This window comes from Schistocerca americana, chromosome 2 (assembly GCF_021461395.2).
Source record: "Schistocerca americana isolate TAMUIC-IGC-003095 chromosome 2, iqSchAmer2.1, whole genome shotgun sequence".
In the NCBI taxonomy this organism is placed as follows: Eukaryota; Metazoa; Arthropoda; class Insecta; order Orthoptera; family Acrididae; genus Schistocerca; species Schistocerca americana.
This window is the reverse complement of record NC_060120.1, coordinates 246,930,505-246,955,911: the sequence shown is the minus strand read 5'-3', so window position 1 is coordinate 246,955,911 and position 25,407 is coordinate 246,930,505. Positions and strand designations below refer to the sequence as shown.

At 39.3% G+C, this 25,407-nt stretch overlaps 1 protein-coding gene across 2 annotated transcripts in view; it reads left to right on the top strand.

Moving 5' to 3' along the window:
• The window catches only part of LOC124595519 (adenylyl cyclase 78C-like), a 736,208-nt gene that overhangs the window by 697,956 nt on the left and 12,845 nt on the right, over positions 1–25,407 (top strand). For both annotated transcript variants that reach the window (XM_047134287.1, XM_047134286.1), the window contains 4 exons: positions 1,947–2,073; positions 19,804–19,910; positions 20,371–20,485; positions 23,558–23,703. In XM_047134287.1, coding sequence (XP_046990243.1) covers positions 1,947–2,073; positions 19,804–19,910; positions 20,371–20,485; positions 23,558–23,703 — 495 coding nt within the window. The remainder of the gene's footprint in view (positions 1–1,946; positions 2,074–19,803; positions 19,911–20,370; positions 20,486–23,557; positions 23,704–25,407) is intronic.

The window sequence follows — 25,407 nt, the reverse complement described above, 5'->3', positions numbered from 1 at the left end:
CTATAACTCTGTCCACTCCCCCTTCTGTTTAAGTCTCTTTAAGCTGCATCATTTTTGGAAAGACATTTCCTTAAAGGAGGTATTTAATCATTAATATAAAGCTATTGTAATTTTTATCTTGTTTTAAAGATGTTAAGGATGATCAGGGTAAAATTGATATCTCACCAGCCAAAATGTTTCCCACATTGTACTAATACTACTCGCAGATAAGGGCGTTCATTTCACCTCTATTTACTGGAAGTACGCTGTGCAGGCAACTCAGACTTGTGCTTCCAGTTTCCATAAAAGCACCAATGTACGCAATCGTCAGTTAAATAATTGTTGGTATCGAAATTACGATCACTGTTTGTATTGACATGTTAAATAATGAAGAACAATGGAAATAGTGCAACAAAATGCAGGTAGTGACAGCACAGTCCAGTGACAAAGCAAACAACAATGCAGTCAACACCAGTTAACAGTACACTGCACAATTGGCAACGTTGGCAAATCAGTATGGCTCCTAGCAAGAAATACACGGAAAAGCATATCCTTATTTTCACACATGAGTGCACAGGTATTTGCAAAGTCTATGTCCAAAAATTTCTGAGAAGAATCCTTTGAAATTAAAGACAGTCAAAGGTGGCTCATTTTTATCACCCAAAGTTATGCAGAGCTCCATTTTGAGAAATTCTCGAGTGACAATTGCACTGGCAGTATTTGTGTCAGGGAAACACATGGTTCCCTCAACAGCTGACATAGTGAAGAGAGAATACTTTAAATTTTGTGTATATTCTGAAAAACAACTGAAACATTTCAATCCTATTAAGGACAAACTTGATTTCTTTCTGATGAATGTACTGCAGAGTGCAAACTGTAGCTTCATCAAGTTTGGGCAGAAGCTGGTATGCATGTTTCATGAAAATACTGCATTAGAAAGAGGCTTTCATGGTAACAAAGAAATTTTAGTTGAAAGTTGCAAGACGATACAATTATTGTAAAAAAGGAGTGTTTACAATGCAATAAATCATTAGGCAGTTTTCTTAATAGTGAGAAACAACTGAATGTGGACATTACAAAATCAGTCATACTAGCTGTGAAGAAATCTTCATCAAAAAGAGTAGAAGACTTGGAAATGAAGTTGCCAATCTTAGAAGAAGAATAGTTGAATAAATAAAAGAGCTCGAAAATAAAAAAAAAAAGAATCATTATAGAAAAGGAAAAAGAAGCACCTGAAGTTCTCTGTGTCAAAATTTCGAGTTTAGCAAGAAACTTATACATTGAATACTTTGCTAAGAAGTTTAACATTTGAACAGTTGACATAAGTTTTGTACCTTCAAAACTGTTATATTGTCTCAAGGAAAATTGTAAGTTTTCTCTACATTACTTTGTGAAAACAATTTGTATTTTGATTGATGTGATGACAAATATCTCTGAAAACAGTTATAACCCATCCTGTGTGAGAGTTTAATGTTTTTATAGCATTTGATGAACAGTATACTACAAGTTATACACAATTACATTATTGGCACTGACATACAGTTTAAGTGATACAAGAATAATTGCATTCATCTTTCATTTCAACCAGCTTTCTGGCTCATAAACAAAAGTGTTTTTTGTCATTGTACCACAAACATTGTTGAGAGGTCATGAATATAACTAAAGAGGTAAAGAAAAAGTCATGAAAAGGTCACAAATTTGATCCTCAGAAAATCTTTAGACACCCTGCCTCTACTACATAAATGAACCCGTAGCTAATTACCTGTTCTCTCTCTCTCTCTCTCTCTCTCTCTGCTTGCATTTTGTTTTTACTATTACATTTGAAAGTTCTCTTGCTAGCTCAACCACATCATACAAAAAACGGCCTGCCTCTGAATATGTAAGAAACTCAGTTGTTGGCAGATATTTACTCAATTCTGAAAGGAAACCTAAATAGTCAATTATTTTTTCATATTTTAATTAAACAGGAGCTGTATTCCCAGTCCCGTGACAAAGTTGGAGTGATGTTTGCAAGTATACCCAACTTCACAGAATTTTATTCAGAGGACATAAACAAAGGAATGGAGTGCATTCGTTTGCTGAATGAAATTATTGGTATGTACAATTTTTTAAAGATTATATGCGTAGTATTCATTATTGGCAGTTGCAACAAGCATGGTCATTACACAGCAATATAGATATAAATATCACTTGTCTCTTACACTCCCAAATGCTAACTAAATTTTAAAAGAGTCACTGCCTGGTGACAGAAATAGTAAATATAAGCTCAACTGTACAAAATATTAGACCCCACTTCCTTAAAAGAGCACACTGTAGATTATGCAGAACTGATAGCCACATGATTATCCTTCTCTGACACAAGTCATGGCACTGAAGTGCCAGTAGGTTGTATGAAATCTTCTGTATTTGTAACCTAGGGGAAGAACACACAACAACTGATGTACACTGTTAGTGAGGAACAACGATATGTTTCTTACGTCTTACGAACAAAATACAACAACACAGTTTCTTCAAATGTGACTTTGCTCTACTTGATCCAGACTGACTATCAATAACTTACGTTGCACTGGAATGTTCTTATATAGACAATGTCCGTGAGATCATCGTCTGCAGTGAGTGGTAAGCTTCTCAACGTGAAAGTGGAGACAGGTTCCTGCAAGGCACTGAGTTGATGGACGGTTGAAGATGAAGTCCAGGGAGATGTTGAGCTTGAGGATGACTGAAGATGAGATCTATACAGTGTTGTAGCGGTGCTCAAGGACAATTGAGACAAGATCCAGCAAGAGAGTAGCTTGAGGACAGTTGTGATGAAGTACAGTGAGACAAGGGCTGAAGTGTGAACTCCAAGTGATGGGCTGCTAGACATGGTAGGCATAAGCCTGGAGTGCAAACTAGCTGTAGCCAGCTGGACAGCATCCTAAATACCTGCCCAGTGGAAGGATACCACTGGAGTATGCGGCAAGCACGTAGTTTCTTGGAAGAGAAGTGGTCCCTGTGATGGCATCGCTGTTTACTGTGATACATGTGCTGCTAGTGGTTAGGCTGACACTACACGGTATTGTTGTAGCTGCTGGAAGTTCAGTTGAAAACAATCGAGCATATTTGTGTTGAACCAGACTGTTTCCATCACTCTCCTGAGAGCACTGAGTGAGGTGGCGCAGTGGTTGGCACACTGGACATGCATTCGGGAGGACAACAGTTCAAACTCACGTCCATCCATCCTTATTTAGGTTTTGTATGATTTCGCTAAATCACTTCAGGCAAATGGCAGGATGATTTCTTTGAAAGGGCATGGCCAATTTCCTTCCCCATCCTTCCGTAATCCGATGGGGCTGATGACCTCACTGTTTGGTCCTCTCCTGCTGAATCTACCAACCAACCTGAGAGCAGTGTAATCAATGGACCTGAACTGTGGGAACCTGCAATACATGCCTGTATGGTCAGTGGTGTGTCACAGGTTGCAGCCTGGGGTTACAATAGAATCAGTGCAGCATATCTGAGGCTGTAAAATGTAAACTATCATGGCTGGAAATGTTACACTTTTAAAGTTTTCCTAGGTGATCAGGTGAATGTCTTTATGAAACCTGCCATTTCAAGACCAAATACAGAGGGCATTTTCAAGGGGGATTGTAGCACTTTTGAAGGTCCGAATCACATCCTGACACTCTACTGACAGAAGTAAAATTCCGTTTCAATGCACTCCTGCACAGAGGTGTGATGTCACACGTTTTGAATACTCGAATGCTCTTGGTCATCATTGGTTGCTGCTGCCCACTGTTGCTGTCATCCCATGGTGCGATACTGGTACACATTTTCCTCAACACCGAAATATACATATCAGTCAGTTTTACACCCTGCTCCTTATTAAAATTTTTAAGATATATAACAATCTCTATGGCCTCTGTACATCCTTTCATGGTTTCCCTTGTGGCTGCCAGAATCTATCAAATCAAATCAAATTCAGTGGTCTTCTGTTAGCAAAGCATGTTTCATGAAGTCTGATCTGTCTGTTTCTCCCCTTCTACAGTTACCCTTGTATTCTTCCAGTAATTTTCTGACAGTTCTTTTAATAAAATCCATGTACATGTTTTCAAAACTACATGGAATCCTGTAAATTCCATCTTTTTCCAGCAGTTTGCAAGCATCCTTGGCTGACTTCGGGTGATCCTGTATCTCATAGGTGTGTTTATAGGGTACAGCATTATTCCCTCTCATCAAGATATTTCCTGTTCAGTTAGTAATGTCCTTAATGGACAGCAAGAAGTCTTTGGATTTCACAGTCACCTGTACATTGCTATGATCTTTTTGTGGCTGTCTTAATGCTTGTTTTTATCTCAGTGGATGAATATACATTCTTGAACAATGCATTGGTGAGTTATTTAAATACTGCATCAAGCAGCTCCTCCTTTCTTGAATATTAGCATGCGTATTTCAGTAAGAAGTTCATCCATCTATGATGTAATAGCCAGGAATAATTTAATAAGTGTGAGTAAACTAGGATGATGTGGGGATGTAACAGAATTAAAGAAAGGAAAAAATCATGTTTGGATGTGCCTACGAATGAAGTTTCTTGATTTGTTGTTGTATCAATACGACAACAATAAATGATGTACTATCAAAAATGTCAAATTAGCCAAAGCTCTTGTAAAGAAGAAAAATCATGTGGAAGCTCATATATACTTATTCGTTCTTGTATAAAATACAAAATGATTTTAATTATTTGAATGAAGAGTGTACACTTAAGAGTTGCTGCATTGAAGTAAGAAGAATTATTAGAATTTAACTATCTGCCTTAGATGATCAACTATGTTTCAAATGAGTTACCAAAACATAAAAGCAGCACTTCAACAGAAACCTTTAGGAAACAAGACCCTCCATGCAGCTATGTTTTTTAGATTTTAAATTCCTTAAAGTGTCAATGCCTAGACTGAGGTGATAAAACTTATGGAACAGTGATAAGGACACATACAAATGGTAACAGTATCGCATACACAAGGTGTAAAAGGTCAGCACATTGGCGAAGCTGTCATTTGTTCCCAGGTGATTCATGCAAAATGGTTTCTGACATGATTATGGCCACACAATGGGAATTAAGAGACTTTGAACAGGGTATGGTAGTTGGAGGTGGAGGCGTGGGACGTCCCATTTTGGAAAACATTAGGGAATTCAATATTCTTAGCTCTGCAATGTCAAGAGTACGCTGAGAATACGAAATTTCAGGCATTATCCCTCACCACAGACAGCACAGTGGACAACAGCCTTCACTTGATAACAGAGCAGAAGCATTAACGTAGATTTTTCAGTGCTAACAGTCAAGCAACACTGCATGAAATAATTGCAGAAATCAATGTGGGGCATGAGACAAAAGTATCTGTTAGGACAGAGCAACAAAGTTTGGCATTAATGGGCCATGTCAGCAGATGACCGATGCAAGTGCTATTCCTAACAATATGACATTGACTACAGTACCTCTTCTGGGCTTGTGATCATATCGGTTGGACCATAGGCAACTGGAAAACCATGTCCTGGTAAGATGAATCCCAATTTAAGTTGGTAAGATATGGTAGTGTTCAAGTGTGATGCAGACCCGATGAAGCCATGGACCCAAGTTGTCAAAAAGGCACTGTGCAAGCAGGTGGTGACTCCATAATGGCATGGGCTGTGGCTACCTGGAATGGACTGGGTCCTCTGGTCAATGGACTGGAAATGGTTATGTTCGGCTATCTGGAAACCATTTGCATCCATTCATGGACTTCATGTTCCCAAACAACGATATGATTCTTATGGATGACAGTGTACCATATCACGGGCCACAAGTGTTCATGATTGGTTTGAAGAATATTCTGGATAATTCAAGTGAATGCTTTGGCCATTCAGATTGCCTGACATGAATCCCATAGAATATTTATTGGACATAATCAAGAGGTCAGTTTGTGCACAAAATCCTGGACCAGCAACACTTTCACAATTATGGACGGCTATAGAGAGCAGCATGGCTCAGTATTTCTGCAGAGGACTCCCAACAACCTTAAGGGGGAAAGGAGGTCAAATGCCAGAGTGGCATGGAGCATGTCCAAAGCCAAGTAATAATAAACATGAGCAGTACTTCTGTCAGTGCCACCGGCCACATGCAGTGTTATTTACAATGTAGACACAAATTAAATAGATTCCATGTGGTCAGTATCCACTCACCAGCCTAGTGCATGTATACTTTCAAGGCAGCCCTCTGCCAAATGTGCTTGATTATTAAAAGAACAGAGCATAATCGACACACCCAAACAAGTTGGGACAGTGCAATATTACAGTGCAGTGTGCCTTGATAACAGGGATTTCCCAAAGTTCCACTACCTGTCACCCGATGGCTATAAAACAGATGCTCACCATCTAGATTCCACATTGTTCCTGCATGAAATTAAAACTTCCACAATGGCCCCTGTCCACCATGTAAGGCAGTGAGTTCAGCAACTCAGACCACAACAAGCCACTGCCCAGGCAAGAAGGTAATGGCCAGTTCCAACAGAATGCCTGTCCCATTAAAGGTCAACACACCTGCATCGATACTCATAGTGGACTCACCAGCAGAAGTCAGTCCCTTGGCCACTACACAGAGCCATTTGCAAAATGTCATCTGTTAGTTGCAGTACTGCAGTGGACACTCAACCAACTTCCTTCTTGCTACAGCTCATGCACGAGCTTCCATCCTCGCAAAGCACTACATTGCTGCCCTCTAATGGGATGCCTGAGCCACAGTTGCCAAGCAACAGGTCAAAGATGTTATGAGGAGCAGGCATTGTTAAAGGCTCTCGCACATCTCAACCACTCCATTATAAAACACTAAAACAACTAAAATTGAGTATTTTGACTGACTTTATGACAAGTTGCCATTAAGAGGATCCCTGCAAAGTCACTCAAAACATCAGCATGTTAGTTGTTTTAGTGCCTCATAATGAAGCAGCCTCATACCCATAATGATTTTATTCAAAAAGAGTTTGAATGGCTTTTTGACAGCTGGATATATTTTAAAGTAATTTTCGTGAAATGCTCAGTGAAACCTTTCCACTTAGAACCATATGTAATCAAATAAGTCAAGGCACAAAAATTTCTAATGCCAGGAAGAGGCAACTCCACAATGACCTTAAATATATAAAAAGTAAGATTTTATTGAATATGTTAGACATTTTTGAGATAATTTGTTATCTACAATGTTCATTCTTCATTAGCATAAGAATTTTACAGCATATAATTAGTAAAATTGGAAGTAACTAGCAACTGAATTCAAGGAGTCTGCTTACGTGTAAAGTGTGCAGAAAACTACCTGCAAGTATGCTTACAAATAACTCTCATATTGCTTTCATATTTTTTAATACAGGAAATGTTACTGTGAATAGAACTTGCCTTCATTTATATCAAAAGGTATCAGAAGAGTAAATACATTGATGAAAAATTCTAGTTGAGCACAGAATCAGCTCTGAAGACAAGGATAGATATTAGATATTCGCATTGTTACTCACTTGTTTGATGATATTTCAAGCCAACCTTCGAATGGTATACACACTTTCCAGAGAATCTGTTGTGATGTTTCTCTTTAGAGGTGCATACCATCACAAATTACACATTCTGCGCAGGTTTGTCAAAAACAAAATTACAAACAGGAGTGCCACAAGTAAAAATATGCACCTTTGGAACTTGGCATGTCTACATATACAGAACTCCTTTGATGCTTTTCAGTTGTTAAAATCCACAATACAGTATATATTAAAGTGTACTGGTACTTTTATGCCAGTGTTACATTGGCATAAATGTACACTTTTACTATATACTGAGGATTTTAACAACTGTCAAGCAGCAATGTTTACATTTACATTGTCGTAAATATACACTTTTACTGCATATTGATAATTTTACAACTGTCAAGCATCAAAGCCGTGCTACATATGTAGAAGTGCCAAGTTCCACAAAGTGTAAATTTTTACTTGTGAGAGACCTTTTTGTAATTTTATTTTTGACAAATGTGTGAGATGGACAATATACTATCCACCAAGATGTTAACATGGCATACAACCAAAAAAGGTTTAGAAATCTGAAGATAACATTCCTATCTGTCAAAACCAATCAATAAAAATAGCTTTGAACATGATCTTGTCTACAAAAAACTCCTTTAAAATATATATAGTCATCAGACTTCTGACTAGTTTGATGATCTGCCATAGATTCTTCCCATGCACTAACCTTTTCATTTCAGAGTAGCACTTGCACCTTACACCCTCAATTATTTGTTGGATGTATTTCAATCTCTGTCTTCCCCTATATCGTTTATCCTCTAAAGCTCCCTCTAGTACCTTGAAAGTTGTTCCCTGAGTCTTAACATACGTCCTATCATCATGCCCCTTCTTCTTGTCAGTGTTTTCCATATGTTCATTTTTTTGCTGATTCTACAGACAAACTCTTCATTCCTTATCGTATCAGCCTACCCAGTTTTCTACATTCTTCTCTCACATCTCAAATGGTTTGATTGTCTTGCGTTCTGGTTTCCCCATTGCCCATGATTTTCTACCATACAATACTTTGCTCCATACATAAATTCGCAGGAATTTCTTCGTCAAATTAAGGCCTATGTTTGATATCAGGAAACTACTCTTAGCCAGGAATCCCCTCTTTGCCTGTGCCAATCTGCTGTTAATGTCCTTCTTGCTTTGTTCATCATGGGTTATTTTGCTTCCAAGGTTACAGAATTTCTTAACTTCGTCTATTTCATGATCACCAATTTTTATGTTGAATTTCTTGCTATTCTCATTTCTGCTACTTCTCATTCCTTTCTCTTTTTCCAGTTTACTAGCAAACCATATTCTTTACTCACTAGTCTGTTCATTCCATTCAACAGATCCTGTAATGCTTACTCACTTTCACTAACGATAGCAATGTCATCGGTGAATTTTATCATTGATATCTTTTTAATCCCGCTCTTAAATCTTTCTTTTATATCAGTCATTGCCACTTCACTGTATACATTGAACAATATGGATGGAATACTGTATCCCTGTTTTACACCCTCTTTAATCTGAGCACCTCATTCCTTGTGTTCCAGGCTTAATGTTCCCTCTTAATTCTTATACATATTGCATATTACCGGTCTTTCCCCACAGCTTACACCTATTTTTCTCAAAATTTTGAAAATCTTCCATCATTTTACATCGTCAAATGCTTTTTCTAGGTTGAAAAATCCTATGAGCATGTCTTGACTAGTTTTAAGTCTTTCTTCCATTGTCAGGTGCAATGTCAAAACTATCTTGCTGTTGACTTTACCTTCCTTAAAGCCAAATTGATCTTCACATTTCAGATCTTCAATTTTGTTTTTCATTCTTCTGGATATTATTCCTGTCAGCAGTTTGGATGCATGAGCTGTTAAGCTGATTGTGTGACAGTTCTTGCAGTTATCTGCTGTTGCTGTCTTCGGAATTGTGTGGATGATATTTTACCAAAAGTCTGAATGTACATTGCCTGTCTCAAGTTAGTCAAGACTGCCTTTAAGGGGACAAAGATGCAATTATCAACACTTCACCGGGTTTGAATGAGATCGTGCAATAGGGCTACGAGAAGCTGGATGTTGCTTCTGTGATACTGCAGAAAGACTTTACAGGAGCATAGCCACTGCACATGATTGCTGGCAGCGGTGATCATCAGAGTGTACAATCGCAAGAAGACCAGCTGTGGACTGGCAGATGGTACTACCAAGAGGGAAGACCATCGTGATTGGTGCATGGCTCTTGCACATCATACTGCATCAGCAGCAGCAGTTTGAGCAACAATTGGCATCAGCAGTTTGAGCAACAATTGACATCAGAGTGACACAATGAACTGTTACAAATTGATTATCTCAAGGACAGCTCCAAGATAGACACTCTGTAGCTTGCATTCCTGACCTCAAACCACTGCCATTTTCAACTTCTGTGGTATCAATGGAGAGCATACTGGAGGGCATGGTGGAAGTCTGTTGTGTTTTCTGATGAAAGCTGGTTTTGCCTCACAGCCAGTGACGGCTGTGTGTTGGTTAGAAGGAGGCCAGTTGAGAACCTGCATCCAACCCCTCTGTGAGACCTCCTGGAGTTAATGCTCTGGGATGCAATTTTGTATGACAGCAGGAGCAACCTTGTGGTTATCCCATGCAACCTGCCTGCAAAATTGTACATCAATCTATTGATTGGACCTGTTGTGTTGCCATTCATGAACAATATTCTATGGGTAGTTTTCAAAAGGATAATGCACACCCATATATTGCTGTTGTAACCCAACATGCTCTACAGTATGTTGGCATGTTGCCTTGACCTGCTCGATCACTAGATCTGTCTCCAATCAAGCACATATGGCACATCATCAGACAACATCCCAAATGTCATCCACTGTATTGACCAACCACGCCCAACAGGCATGGAACTCCCACAAACTGACATTCGGCGCCTGTACAGCACAATGCACACAAGTTTGCATGCTTCATTCAACAGTCTGGTGGTTACACTGGTTATAAATGTACGAGTATTACTCATTTCCAATGGCTTCTCTTGCACTTACATTAACTTGTGATCTTGCAATGTAAATCACTTAAATGTGTTACCCATTTTGTTCCAAATCTTTCCCTCAGCCGTTTCGATCTAGCTGCCCCACACTTTTTATTTATTTTATTCCTAAGTGATTTATATTGCTGTATTCCAGTCTTTCAGTGAGCATTTTTGTACTTCATTCTTTTGGCGATTAATTGCAGTTTTTCTTCTGTTACACAGGTTTCTTCACAGTCACTATCCTAATACCTATGTTTGCCTTACCAGCATTTGTGACTGCTCTTTTTAGAGATCCTTAGAGAATTACTAATTTAGCTCATCAATTCTCAGTATTTCTGGTCCCACTTCCTTCCACAGTGATTCTTCTGGACAATTCTCATGAACCTCAGTCTACTCTTTATCATTACTAAATTGTGATCTGAGTGTAATATGCACTTGGGTACATCTTACAATTCAATATCTAATTTCGGAATATCTGTCTGATCATGATGTAATCCTCTTGGAATTTTCCCATATCCCTTATCGGTCCACCTAACTTGCAGCATTCTTCTGTAGCACCACATTTCAAATCATTTGATTCTCTTCTTTTCTGGTTGTCCTGCAGTCCATAATTCACTACTACACAGTGCTGTGCTCCAAGCATGTATTCTCAGAAATTTCTTCCTCAAATTAAGGCCTACATTTGATGCTTCTTTGATGCTGTCTTTGCCTGTATTAGCCAGCTTTTAATGTCCTCATTCCTGATGTCCAAGATAGCAGAATTCCTTATTTTCATCTGTTTCATAATCACCACTTTTGATGTTATGTTTCTCACTGTTCTCATTTCTGCTACTTTTCATTACATCTACATCTACACTCTGTAAACTACTGTGAGGTCCATGGCAGAGGGTACGTCCCACTGTACCAGCTATTAGGGTTTCTTCCCATTCTATTCATCTATGGAGCACAGGAAGAATAACTGTTTGAATGCCTCTGTGCCTGCAGTAATTATTCTAATCTTATCCTCACAATCCCTATGTGATCAATACATGGGGGATTGTAGTAAATTTCTGCAGCCATCATTTAAAACCAGTTCTTGAGACTTTCTTAATAGACTTTCTCAGCATAGCGTACTCCTCCCTTCAAGAATCTTCCAGTTCAGTTGCTTCAGTATCTCTGTGACACACTCCCACAGATCATACAAACCTGTGACCATCCATGCTGCCCTTCTCTGTATACATTCAGTATTCCCTGTTGGTCCTATTTAGTATGGATTCCACACACTTGAGCAACAAAAAATGGCTCTGAGCACTATGGGACTTAACCTCTATGGTCATCAGTCCCCTAGAACTTAGAATTACTTAAACCTAACTAACCTAAGGACATCACACAACACCCAGTCATCACGAGGCAGAGAAAATCCCTGACCCCGCCGGGAATCGAACCCGGGAACCCAAGCGTGGGAAGCAAGAATGCTACCGCACGACCACGAGACTTGAGCAACATTCTAGAACCAATCACACAAGTGATTTGTAAGCAATCTCCTTTGTGGACTGATTACACTTCGCCAGTATTCTACCAGTACGCTGAAGTCTGCCATCTGCTTTACTCACAACTGAGCCTAAGCAGTCATTCCATTCCGTATCCCTACAAATTGCTACACCCAGGTATTTGTGAGATGGTCAATTCCAGCAGTTGCTCATTGATATTATTTATAGTCATAGGATACTACATTTTTTTCTTTTTGTGAAATGCACAATTTTACATTTCTGAACATTTAAAGCAACTTGTCAATCTTTGCACCACTTTGAACAATGGAAAATCCAGGATGGAATAGTGACAATAGGATAGCTGCTACTCGTCATTTAGTGGAGATGCTGAATCACAGATAGGGCCAACAAAAATACTATCAGAAAATAAGATTTTGACCAACAAGACAACATGCGCTCACACACGCACACACACACACAAAACCATAGTGTCTGGCTGCTGAGGCAAGACTGCGAGCAGCAGCGCATGACGGGTGGGGGTAAGGAGGAGACTGGGAGGGGGAGGGATAGCATGGTAGGAGTTGGGACAGTAAAGCGCTGCTTCTGGGAGCATACAGGAGTGAGGTGGAGAGAGGGTAGGGAAGCTAAGTGCGGTTGGGAGGTTGTTGGATGGAGGGGGAGGATAGCAGAAATGGAGGGAAGTAAAAAGACTGTGGGTGTGTTGGTGGAATAGAGGGCTGTATAGTGCTGGAACGGGAACAGGGTAGGGGCTAGATGGGTAAGGACAATGGCTGACAAAGTTTGAGGCTGGGGGTTTACAGGAATGTCGGATATGTTGCAGGGAGTGTTCCCACTGTGCAGTTCAGAAAAGCTGGTGTAGGTAGAAAGGAACTAGATGCCACAGCCTGTGAAGCAATCGGTGTAATGAAGAATGTCATGTTGGGCAGCTTGCTCAGCAACTGGTTGGCCCAGCTATTTTGTGTCCCCAGTTTGTCAGTGGCTGTTCATGCAGACAAACTTGTTGGTTGTCGTGCCCACATAGAATGCAGCGCAGTGGTTGCGGCTTAGCTTGTAGGTCATATGACTGGTTTCACAGATTGCCCTGCCGTTGATGGGATAGGTGACCCTTGTGATTGGACTGGAATATGTGGTTGTGGGAGGATGTATGGGACAGGTATTGCATCTAGGTCTATTACAGGGATATGATCCATGAGGCAAGGGGTTGTGAGCAGGGATTGTATAGGAATGGACAAGGATATTTTTTATGTTTGAGAGCAGTAGTTGTGTAGGGATGGACAAGGCTATTGTGTAGCTTTGGCAGGCAGTGGAATACCACTGTGGGAGGGGGGAAGATAGTAGGTAGGACATTCCTCATTTCAGGACACGATGAGAGTTAGTCAAAACCCTACCAGCAAGGCAGCATCATCCTATGCCATTCTGTTCATTAGCATCTAGAGGAATCCTTCCTAAACACCCAGAATCTCAAACCCGTCACCTGGTTCAGATTTGTTGATGATATCTTTGTGATTTGGATTTTGAGGATGAGGACACCCTATCCACATTCCTCCAGAACCAACGACAACTCCCCCATTCACTTCACCTGATCCTACTCAACCCAACAAGTCACCTTCCTTGATGTTGACCTACACCTCAAAGATGGCTACATTAGTATCTCCATCTGTATCAAACCTACCAACCACCAGTAATACCTCCACTTCAATAGCTGCCACCAGTGCCATACCAAGAAGTCCCCTTCCATACAGCCAGCCCACCTGTGGCTGTCGTACTGTAGTGATGAGCGATCCCTCTTGAATTAAACCAAGGGACTCAGTGGGGCCTTCAAAGGCTGTAATTACCCTCCCAGTACAAAGACAGATCTGTGTCTTACCTCTCCACTTGCCCATAACCTCCCAAAGCCTCAGTATTGAGCCACAGTATTCACCTTGTGACTCAGTACTGCCCAGGACTGGAGCAATTGAATCACATTCTCTGCCAGTGTGTCAGCTACCTCTCGTCATGCTGTGAAATGAGGAAGGTCCTACCCACCATCCTGCCCCCCTCCCACAGTGGTATTCCACAACCCACCAAACATACACAACATCCTCATCCACCCCTAAACAACCCAAGCTCCCAACTCCCTGTAATACACCTAGATGCAGGACCTGTCCCACGTATCCTCCCACGACCACATACCACATTCCAGTCGCAAGTATCACCTATCCCATCAAAGGTAGGGCTACCTGTGAAACCAGTCACATGATCTTCAAGCTAAGCTGCAACCATCATGCTGTATTCTGCATGGGCACCATAACCAACAAGCTATCTGTCCATATGAATGGTCACCAACAAACTGTGGCCTAGAAACAGCTGGACCACCTAGTTGCTGACCACGCCACCCAACACGATGTTCATTTCAGTGACTGCATCACAGCTTGTGCCATTTGGATCCTTCCCACCAACATCAGCTTTTCTGAATTCTGCAGGTGGAAACTCTACCTGCAATGTACCCTATGTTCCCAAAATCCTCCTGGCATCAACCTACTGTAGTTGTTGTCCTTGCACATCTAGCACCTTCCCTGTTCCCATTCCAGCACTACACAGCATCTGCTCCACCAACACACTCACAATCTTTTTACTTCTCACTTTTTCCTCTACCTTCACTCCCCCCTCCCGTTGTGCCCTCTGTCTAACCTCCTGACTGCACCTAGCTGCTGCACACTTTCTCCACCTCATTCCTGTATGCTCCCACAAGCAGCATTTCACCATCCCCCACCCCTACGTTGCTATCCACCCCTTCCTCGTAGCCTCTTCCTTACCCCTATCACTTGGTTGCTTCTCCAATCATGCGCTGCTGCTTGCAGCCAGAGATTGTGGTCACGTGTGTGTGTGAGTTGAGTTTGAATGATTGTGTATGTGTATGTTCTTCCGATGAAGGCCTTATTGGCTAGAAGCTTCTTTCTGAAAGTCTTTTTGTTGTGCCTACCTGTGACTCAGCATCTCCCCAGTATGGGGAGTAGCAACCATCCTTTTCTTAATATTTTGCACCACATTGAAATCTTATCAAGATGTGACTGAATATTTATGCAGCCTCTTTCAGACAGTACTTCATTATAGATAACTGCATCATCTGCAAAAAGTCCGAGGTTACTATTAATATTGTGTGCAGGGCCATTAATATACAACATTCTCAGCAAGCATCCTATCACACTTCCCTGCGGCACACCTGAAGTTACTTCTACATCTGATGATGACATTCCACCCAAGATAAAATGCTGTGCCTCGCTACCAAAAAGTCCTCAGTCCAGTCACTAATTTAATTTTATTCCTCATATGATCGTACTTTCTACAATAAACATAGGTGTGTTACTGAGTCAAATGCATTTCAGAAACCAAGAAGTACTATATATACCTGTTTGCCTTGATCAAGAGCTTTCAGTATGTCATGTTGAGAAAAATGCGAGTTGAGATTCACATGATGAATGTTTTTTGGAATCCATGCTGGTTGGCATTGAGGAGGTCATTGTGTTCAAGATACCTCATTATGTTTAAGCTCAGAATATGCTCTAAGACTCTACAACAAATTGATGCCAAGGATATTGGACAGTAGTTTTGTAGATCATTTCTACTATTATTCTTGTCAATGGTTGTGACCTATGCTGTTTTGCAAGAACTGGGCGTGGTTTTTTGCTCAAGGCATCTAAGATATATTATAGTTAGAAGAGGGGCTAACTCAGCCACAAATTCAGACTCTGACAGGGATTTCTTTGAGCCCTGGAGCTGTGTTCAATTTAACGATTTCAGCTGTTTCTCAACATCACTAACATTAATACTTATTTCATTCATCTTGTCAGTGGTATGAGCATTAAATTGGGGCAGTTGTGCTGAGTTTTCCTATGTAAATGAACATTTGAAAATGGACTTAAGCATTTCAGCTTTTGCTTTGCTACTCTCAGTTTCAGTTTCTTACTCACCCATGATTGACTGGACACCAACTTTGGTGCCACTAACAGGCTTTACATAATATCAAAATTTCTTTGGGTTTTGTGAAGTATCATTTCACAGTTTTCTGCCATGGTAGTCACTTGTAGTTATTTGTGATAGAGTTCGATTATTACCATCTAAAATTTACTGCAGAACTCAATTAATCTATATGTCATAGCAGGCTTTCTCAGTGTAATCCAATAAAAAAAGTTTTCTTGGATGATCAGCCGAGTGGTGGCATCATTCTGTCTCCTCAGCATTTCAATGAGTTTTGTATCCATTCACCTGAGGATGATGGGCACAAAATTCATTAAAATGTTGTGGCAAGATGACACCACCATTTGGCTGATCACCTGAGACAATTTTACCACTCGATTAGTCTTTCTCCTCTCTCATTCCTACTGCCAAGTCCATATTCTTCAACAACCCTTTCTTGTATTTCTTCCCCTACAACCACATTCCAATCCCCCACAGTTATCAGGTTTTTGTATTCCTTCACATACGGAATTGACCAATCAGTATCCTCACATAAGGACTCTGTCTCTTCATGTTCTGCTTGCAAGGTTGGCATGTATTCTTGAACTATCATTGTTGGCGTTGGTTTGTTATTGAATCTGAAGAGAACAACCCTGTCACAGAGCTGTTCCCAGTAGCTCACCCAGTGCCCTACTTTCCTATTCATAATGAATCCTACTCCTGTTACATCATTTTCTGCCGCTGTTCATATTGCCCAATATTCATGTGACCGTAATTACTTATCTTCTTTCCATTTCATGTCACTGGCCCCTATTATAACTAGACTGAGTCTTTGCATTTCCCTTTTCAAGTTCTCTGTCTTTCTTAATGTGTTCAAACTTGTGACTTTCCATCTTCTGACATATAGAATGTTATTCTACCTTTTTTCATGGTCTTCTCCCACTTGACAGTCCCATACCAGAAATCCTAGTGGTGAATTAATGCATAATCTTTTGCCAGTGGAGTGATCGTCACGACACTTCTTCAATTACGGGTCACATGTCCTATGGATACACATTATGAGTCTTTCATGCAGTGGTTTCCATTGCAATCTTCATCCTCATGCTGATGATCATTGCTGATTCTTCAGCCTTTAGAGGCAGTTTCCCACCCCAAGGGCAAGAGAATCTCTGTCTGCTCCTCTGCATATCTTTGACAAGGCCATTGGCAGAACAAAGGTGACATCTTATACTGGAAGTATTTGGCCTCCGTTGTTCATGTTTCAGTCACTAGGTATATTATAATTTTCTGGGGAGGGGTCTGAGAGGACTAATCTACTCAAAGCCTTTAGATTTTAAAGAAAAAAAGGCCATCCGAACCATGGAGCTAAAAAGAAACAACACTACAAATCTTTATTTGAAAAGCTAAATCTAATGTCCAGACACAAACACACACACACACACACACACACACACACACACACACAAAGAGAAGTCCACAACTTTTTAAGGGAAAGTGCTTCTTGCATTTACGTTAGACTAGACATAGAGCAAGTTCCATGTTACCTAGCCACAGACGATACCTGTATTATATAAACTTTTAATGATGAGCTTGTAATATAACACCTGGCTGTAAGAAGTAATACATGTATTATTACCATGGATTAAGTTTATATACAGATTTAGAATCAACAAGTCAAATATGTCACAATCTTTGATTATATGAAGTATAGTGATTGATAATAAAAACTTGATTTGATTTAATTTCGTTTGGCACTCAACATTGAAAAGTTTTTATGAACTTATGATGACTTTTCTTATGTTGTACAGACCTCAGAGGGTCAAAGCCTTAAAATGTTCGTTAAGTCATATGCTGGTTCCTAGTGACCAAGTTCATGCAGTGACAAATTTGTTGAGACAGTTTCAAAGAAGCGTAGACTGACATTTATCCATAATTATTGTGCTAAAGTAATGTGTTGTTAAGTAAGTGAATTCTTTTGGCCTAGACAGAACCCTAGTCTAAAACACATGGGGTGTCCATGTCACTTTCTGAAATAACAAAAAAGACTTTTTTCATTTGTGATGTCTGAAGCACAAGCTTAGTTTTAGTTTTTATAAAGATATTCAGACATTAAATACAATAAAGACATATTTTCATTGCTGTCTGTTGGCAAAACCATTGACTAGGGATAACATTGCTCAGTACAGAATCGTTGTCTTAACTTAAGCAATTGACATACTTCTTGTGACGTACGTTACATACAAATTTACAGTGAAACTCTATGTTTTTCAAAATTCACTTAATGATAATTTTGATATGTTTTTTGAAACAACAGAAGTGCCAATGAAATGCAAATGAAACATTGATTAGTTAGTTTCATGTTCCACAGATCATTTGCATGGTAACTCGTAATGATGTGGAGTGTGTCACTATACATTCACATCGCAAATTAATTTGTAAATATGTCTGTGTGCTGAAGATTTAAGTCATAAGTCTCTTTTTAATTGTTGTTATTAAATATACAGATATGAGATAGTAATTCCTCCCACCACCTTTTACACAATACAATATTAGAAATTCTTGAACAGAATAGAAGGAGTTGTGAAGGAGAAACCATTTTAGTTCATTTTCAAATTTTCCTATTCTGTGTGTAAGACAAATTACATCACTGGATAAGAGACCAAAAATTTTAGTTGCAGCAGTATGCACCCCTTTTCTGTGCTAAAGACAACCTTAAAGTTGAGTAATTATTTGATTCATTTTTCCTCTGGTATTTTAATTATGCACAACAGTGTTCCTTTTGAATTGCAGTGAATTATTTACAGCAAACCTCATGTGGGAATAAATATTTTGTGAGGCAGTAATCAGAATGCCCAACTCCTTAAACAAATGTCTACAAGATGATTGTGGCTGAACCCCACATATTATTCTTACAGCATAATTTTGAGCAATGAAGACTTTCTTTCTTAAAGATGTATTACCCCAGAGCATTATTCCAAATTACATGAATGAATGAAAATATCAAAATATGTCAACCCACTGATTCATCTCTCCCCAAGATTTGCAGTGATTCTAAGTGCAAATGTGGCTCAACTATGCTGTTTTAAGATTTTTGAAATGAGCTTTGTCCAATTTAAATTCTCATCAATAGGGATGACTAAAATGTTTGAAGCTTCAACCCTGTTTATTGTTTTCTCACTGTGAGTTACACCTCTAGATGCCAGAAAACCAGTCAATGACATTTTTACCACTTATAAAATAACTAATTCTGCTTGTAGTATTTTAGATGGAAAATCATTTACATATATGAGGAACAGTGGTGGACCTTAGATTGATCCTTGGGGAACTCCACATTTGGTTTCTCCAACGTCAGAGGAATCTCCTCTGATTACATTGACTGAATTATTAAGCATAACTTTCTACATTCTTTTGGTTAGATGTGACATTGTCCTTTGGTTGGCTTGATTGTGCAAGCAACATGATGAATTCTGTAGATAATCAGCTAAAGAGACCTTTTTCCAAGAGATCTTTGGAGTAGAAAGTGAGAGGTGAAGAGTTAGGTAGCCCTACTGCAAATTTAAGGCTAACGAGGGGAGGGCTGCTGAATGCCGAATTGGTATCACATTTTTCCTTGAGACCCTTTAACTTCTGGCATCACTACACTTCAACATCACATAGATACTGATTTTCATTGCTTCACCCAAAGAGATAATCTGTTTGAAAGTTTGGTACAATTCTTCTGTTCAGTTTACCAACCACCCATTGCTTCTCATAACAAGTGACTAGTTATGTATTCCTCAGCCATGTATTTGCAGTAGTATCATGTCATAATTTATTGCTGTTTCATCTGTCTGTGTTTTTTACAGCTGACTTTGATGAGCTCTTAGATGAACCGCGATTTAAGTGCATTGAGAAAGTCAAAACAGTTGCATCTACTTATATGGCTGCTTCTGGTCTAAACCCCACTCACAAGGTATTACAATCAGTTTTGCTTTCAGACTGTATCATTTGTGCATTTCAGGTTGCTTGCTAGTATCACATATATTTCAAAAAAGTTAAAACACCAAGAACAATAATACAGACTTGGTTTATATTTGCCTTATTTATGAATACACAGCATTTTGTTTCAGTATTTGTATGATTCTCCATCAGTATAGTTTAGACAGACTCATAGTAAGTTTTTTTAATCGCAAAATCTGTGTCCTTTATGTTATGTATAATGTGAGTTACGAAATATTTCAGCAGATGTTAATGCTTGATAATGCTATAAAAATTTATTTACAATGTTGTAAATGCACGTACTTTCAAAGACACATAGTTTTATAAATGTACAAATTAATATTGCAAAGAATAACATGATGTAATAAAACAGTTCCAGTATATTCTGTCTTAAATATGAAAGAACATATGTTTATTAACTTTTTTGTGTACAGCCAGATGAAGATGAACTGGAACATCTGTGTGCCCTTGTAGATTTTGCTCTAGCAATGAAGCAACGTCTTGATGATGTTAACAAACATTCCTTCAATAACTTCCATCTCAGAGTTGGTATGTATTGCTGTTGGGCACATTGTGTAAATGTTGTCAAAATATTTGTCATTCAATTAACTTGGTTCTTTAATCTCAGAGTTGGTATGTATTGCTGTTGGGCACGTTGTGTAAATGTTGTCAAAATATTTGTCATTCAATTAACTTGGTTCTTTAATTTTGACTGTTAATTTATAATGTGTATTGACTTCTATATTGTAATTGATATTGTTCCATCTGAACAGAATAGAATTCAAGTAAGGAATATTTTAGTGGAATAAGCTTGTGTGCAAAGATCACTAGCAGGGACAATACAGATTGTACAGTCAGTGAAAGAAATGTATGAGAACATCATATTCACAAAAAAGGAAGTTGTAATGGTTGCAACTGAATCATTGCTGCCAGTCATTGGTTGATTCTTGGACTTTTCCCTCTCATCATAGCCTATGTCCTCACATTTTACAATTCCCTCAGCTATAATTTATCTGTTTTCATGCATCTAGAAAGCTGTAGCACTCTCTTGCCACCCCATCCCCCCTCCACCTCCGCCTACCCCTATGACGATATTGACACATTGTGGTATGGACTCCATAGAACATTAGCAGTATTGGAGAACCATTATAGCTGTTAAATTACCACTCACCACTCTCAGAGATTGATCAGAGCTGTGTCCAAAGTACACATATATTGATTTATGGCATCACAGGTGTGTTCAATAACAGTGAAGGCAAGGGACTTGAAGGATTGGAAGAGTAGGGGGGGAGAGGGCATGGGGCACATAAAACCCAATGGCCAGTACACTGCTTTGCAAAATCCTAGTTATGCTAATTGATGCTACAGCATATCTGCATGACACTGTTATTCACTTCTCAGATGCTTCTTTCCTGTGGGTGTCAGTAATAGAGCAAGCAGGTGAAGCCAGTGATATTTGCTGTGCTTTGTGTTTCACTCTACCTATTCTCAAGAACAATGGACTGGGACCTACTGTATGAAGCCAAGTGGTATAGTGCACAGCTTTTAGACCATGGTAAATTATGTAGCCACTTTTGAGCAATTAGGAAACTGAAACTAAGTAAGCAACACTGAAGTTGCATGAGAAGGTAATAAACTCTAAATAAGCTACATTGAAATTTAAAATGCTGCAAACAGAAATTAAATTGTTTGTAGTAAAGTTATAGAAACAAGATAGAGTAAACAACTGCAATAAAACTGCACCAAAAAGTTTTCAGCAGTTCTTGGCATAAGCAGTAACTCTCACATTAATAGTTCCTGTGCTATTTATATATTGAAACATAACAGGTGAATGTAATAATCACCAACTCTTACACTATCAATTAATAGCATACCCAGGCTAATAACAGGAACAACAAGTACACTGATCAGCCTGAACATTATGACCACCTACCTAATAGCCAGTATGTCCAACTTTGGCATGGATAATAGCTGTGATGCATCATGGCGCTGAAGCAGTGAGGCATTGGTAGGTCGCCGGAGAGAGTTGGCACCACATCTGCACACACAAGTCACCTCTAATGCCCATAAATTCCGGGGGGGGGGGGGGGGGGGGAATGAGCTGTGATGCCGCGATCAATCACATCTCAGATGTGTTCGATCGAGCTCAGATCTGGCAAGTTGGTGGACCAGCACATCAACTGGAACTTGCCACTGTGTTCCTCAAACCACTCCATCACACTCCTGGCCTTGTGACATGGTGCATTATCTTGTTAAAAAATACCACTGCCATTGGGAAATGTGATCATCATGAAGGGGTGTATTTGGTCTGCAACCAGTGTAAGATATTCCTTGGCCATCATGGTGCCTTGCGTGATCTCCACTGGACCTATAGATACCCATGTGAATGTTACCCAGAGCATAATAGAGCCACCACCAGCTTGTCTCAGCCCTGCAGATGTCAAGGAGCTGTTCCCCTGGAAGACGATGGATTAGCACCCTCCCATCGACATGATGAAGGAGGTACCAGGATTCGTCAGACCATACAATGCTCTGCCATGCCAGTATCCAGAGCTAATCATCACATGCCCATTTCAGTCATAGTTGCTTATGTCATGGTGTTAACATTGGCACAAGCATGGGTCGTCAGCTCTGGAGGCTCATCGTTAGGAGTATTTGGTGCAGAGTGTGTTCAGACACACTTGTACTCTGCCCAGCACTAAAGTCTGATGTTAGTTCCGCAGCAGTTCACCATCTGTCCTGTTTTACCAGTCTGCCCAGCTTATTATGTCTGACATCTGTAATAAAAGATGGCCACCCAACCCCACAATATCTGGACGTGGTTTCCCCTTCATTATGCCACATTTTGGAGACACTCACCACAGCACTCCTCCAATACCCGACAAGTCATGCAGACTCCAAAATGCTCATGCCAAGTCTCTGGGTCACCACAGTCTGCCCATGGTCAAAAGCAGATAGATTGCACGCCTTCCCATTCTACACATGGCCAGCCCGCTCACCATTACTACATGCACAGTGCGTGTGTCTGACTAGCAGTCATTCGTCATCAGGTGGTGCTGCTATCACCTGGGCAGCTTTATATCAATAGTAGGTCAGTGGTCATAATGTTTTGGCTGATCAGTATGTACTGTACTGAAATTACACACTCACTTCATTAGAAACTTATTAAGCCATGTCTTTCCACTAGTTTTCACACATTTCTCACCACTTTTCATTGTAAAGCAGGATTTGGTAAATCATTAATTTCATTAGTTTATTATTCCTCTACTACTTGTGAAAGCAGATCTTTACTAGCCACAGATCTGTACTAGTCAGGGTTTGCAATAATTATTTAGAATGATTCATCCTTTTCAAGTCTCATCACAAACAGTGAGATGCCTTTAGTACAAGCTTGAATTCAAAATGGATCACTCAGTATGTAAGATCAAAATATTTGTGTGTGTGTGTGTGTGTTGTCTTCCAACAGTCTACTCAAAGATTCCTGGATTTTGATTATTTTCTGCAATGCAAGGAACTAATGTTGATCAATAATCAACTGTTTGCACAGAAAATAGTTACAAATAGTGTGGGACTACCATAACAACAATCAGTTAAATTATGTTTATTTTGAATGTTTTGCAGGTATCAGTTGTGGTCCTCTTGTAGGAGGTGTTATTGGTGCTCGAAAACCTGTTTTTGATATCTGGGGAAATACTGTAAACGAAGCTTCTAGGATGGACTCTACAGGAACGATGGGACAGATACAAGCACCCAAAGAAACTGCAATGGTAAGAGCAACATCAATTTTTTAAATTAATGTATGCATCAGCAAATTTCTGATGTAATATAACTGCAAGAGTATGATTATAATGTATTGTGTTCTGTGGCAAAAGGAAAAGAAAGAAATATTTAAATACAGTTCCATTTGATTCTCTTTCTCTCCCTGCAATTACAAGCATACTCTGAGATAACTTTAAGTGCTGGGGCCATAATACCGCTTATTGCACCACATATTGAGATTTTTTAAAATGACAACATATTTCTCATTGACTACATTTTTTATTATAATTCTCACAATTGCAATTTTGACCTTGGATCCTTTTCAAGTTGTTACAGATGCAATTAATATATACAGCAAGGTTAGAGATACCATTTAGAAAAATACGTACATGTTTCACTATACATCCATGAAAATTCATGGTTAAAATGGTGTGAGACTCTATGGTTCGTGTTATCATTCATTGTTTACACCATCTGTATAAAGTATAAAATACACCATCTCATTACGAGAATACATAAAAAAACAAGCAGGTAAACATAGCTCTCGTAACTGACTTTATCAGTATGCAACAGATGGGATTAAAATCTCTTGAAACTAGATTCTTGCTTGCTGCATATGCCAGCAATGAACACCATATTGGTCAAAACAGGTGAGAATCAGCTTCAGTGTATTAACATCACTTCCAAGTACTACATTTAAGATGCATGCAGGTTTCTTGATACAAAAGATTTGGTAGCGTAGGGCCTAAGGTAAGCTTAAGGTTAGGGGAAATGGGGACCATCCAAATTTTATAAACACTGGTACAAAACACACATATCCACAAACTAGAAAATCCATTAAAAAGTTCCTGTATTACATAATTTTCCTGACTGTATATAATATTTCATGTATTGTATTACTTAAAGGATGGGATATAAAGTACAGTGACATGCAGCATCATGCCACAAAAAACCATGTATTGTAAATACATACCTATTAGTCACACATAAAAGTACAGCCCCTAAATTGAATCATCATCAGAGTCAAACACTTCATGACCATGCAGAGACACAAAATGCCTTCATATACTTACATAACTTCTCATACTGTCTGCCCCAGGTAGCTGAGTGGTCATTGTGACAGAATGTCAATCTTAAGGGCCTGGGTTCGATTCCTGGCTGGTTCGGAGATTTTCTCCACTCAGGGACTGGGTGTTGTGTTGTCCGAATCATTATCATTTCATCCCCATCAGCGTGAAAGTCGCCAAAGTGGCATCAAATCGAAAGACTTGCAAGCAGTGATCGGTCTACCTAACGTGAGGCCCTGGTCACAAGACTTCTCATACTGTAAGTAATAAAATGGCATAGAAATATTGAACACATAATGAGAGTGAGGAACTGATAACAGTTACAAGGAGCATTCAACTAATGTTCACCATTTTTTGAAAGTCTGAATTGAAGTTGTCTAGAAATATTCTATTAAATATGCATTTGTTCATTTAAGGGATCTTTAGTGCGAGTCTTGAGATGATCTAAATTTACATTTCCTCCAAAATGTTCATGGTTCTGCCCTTCTGTATTAAGTACAAAATTCCCCTTCTGTATACTATCAGCATTATGTTTATTCTCTGTAAGGCAAATAACAAACATGCAAGTGCTGATATCCATTTGCCTATTATGTCACTGATATGTCCCTTAAACCTACTATTTAAAGAGTATCCTGTCTGTCCAAC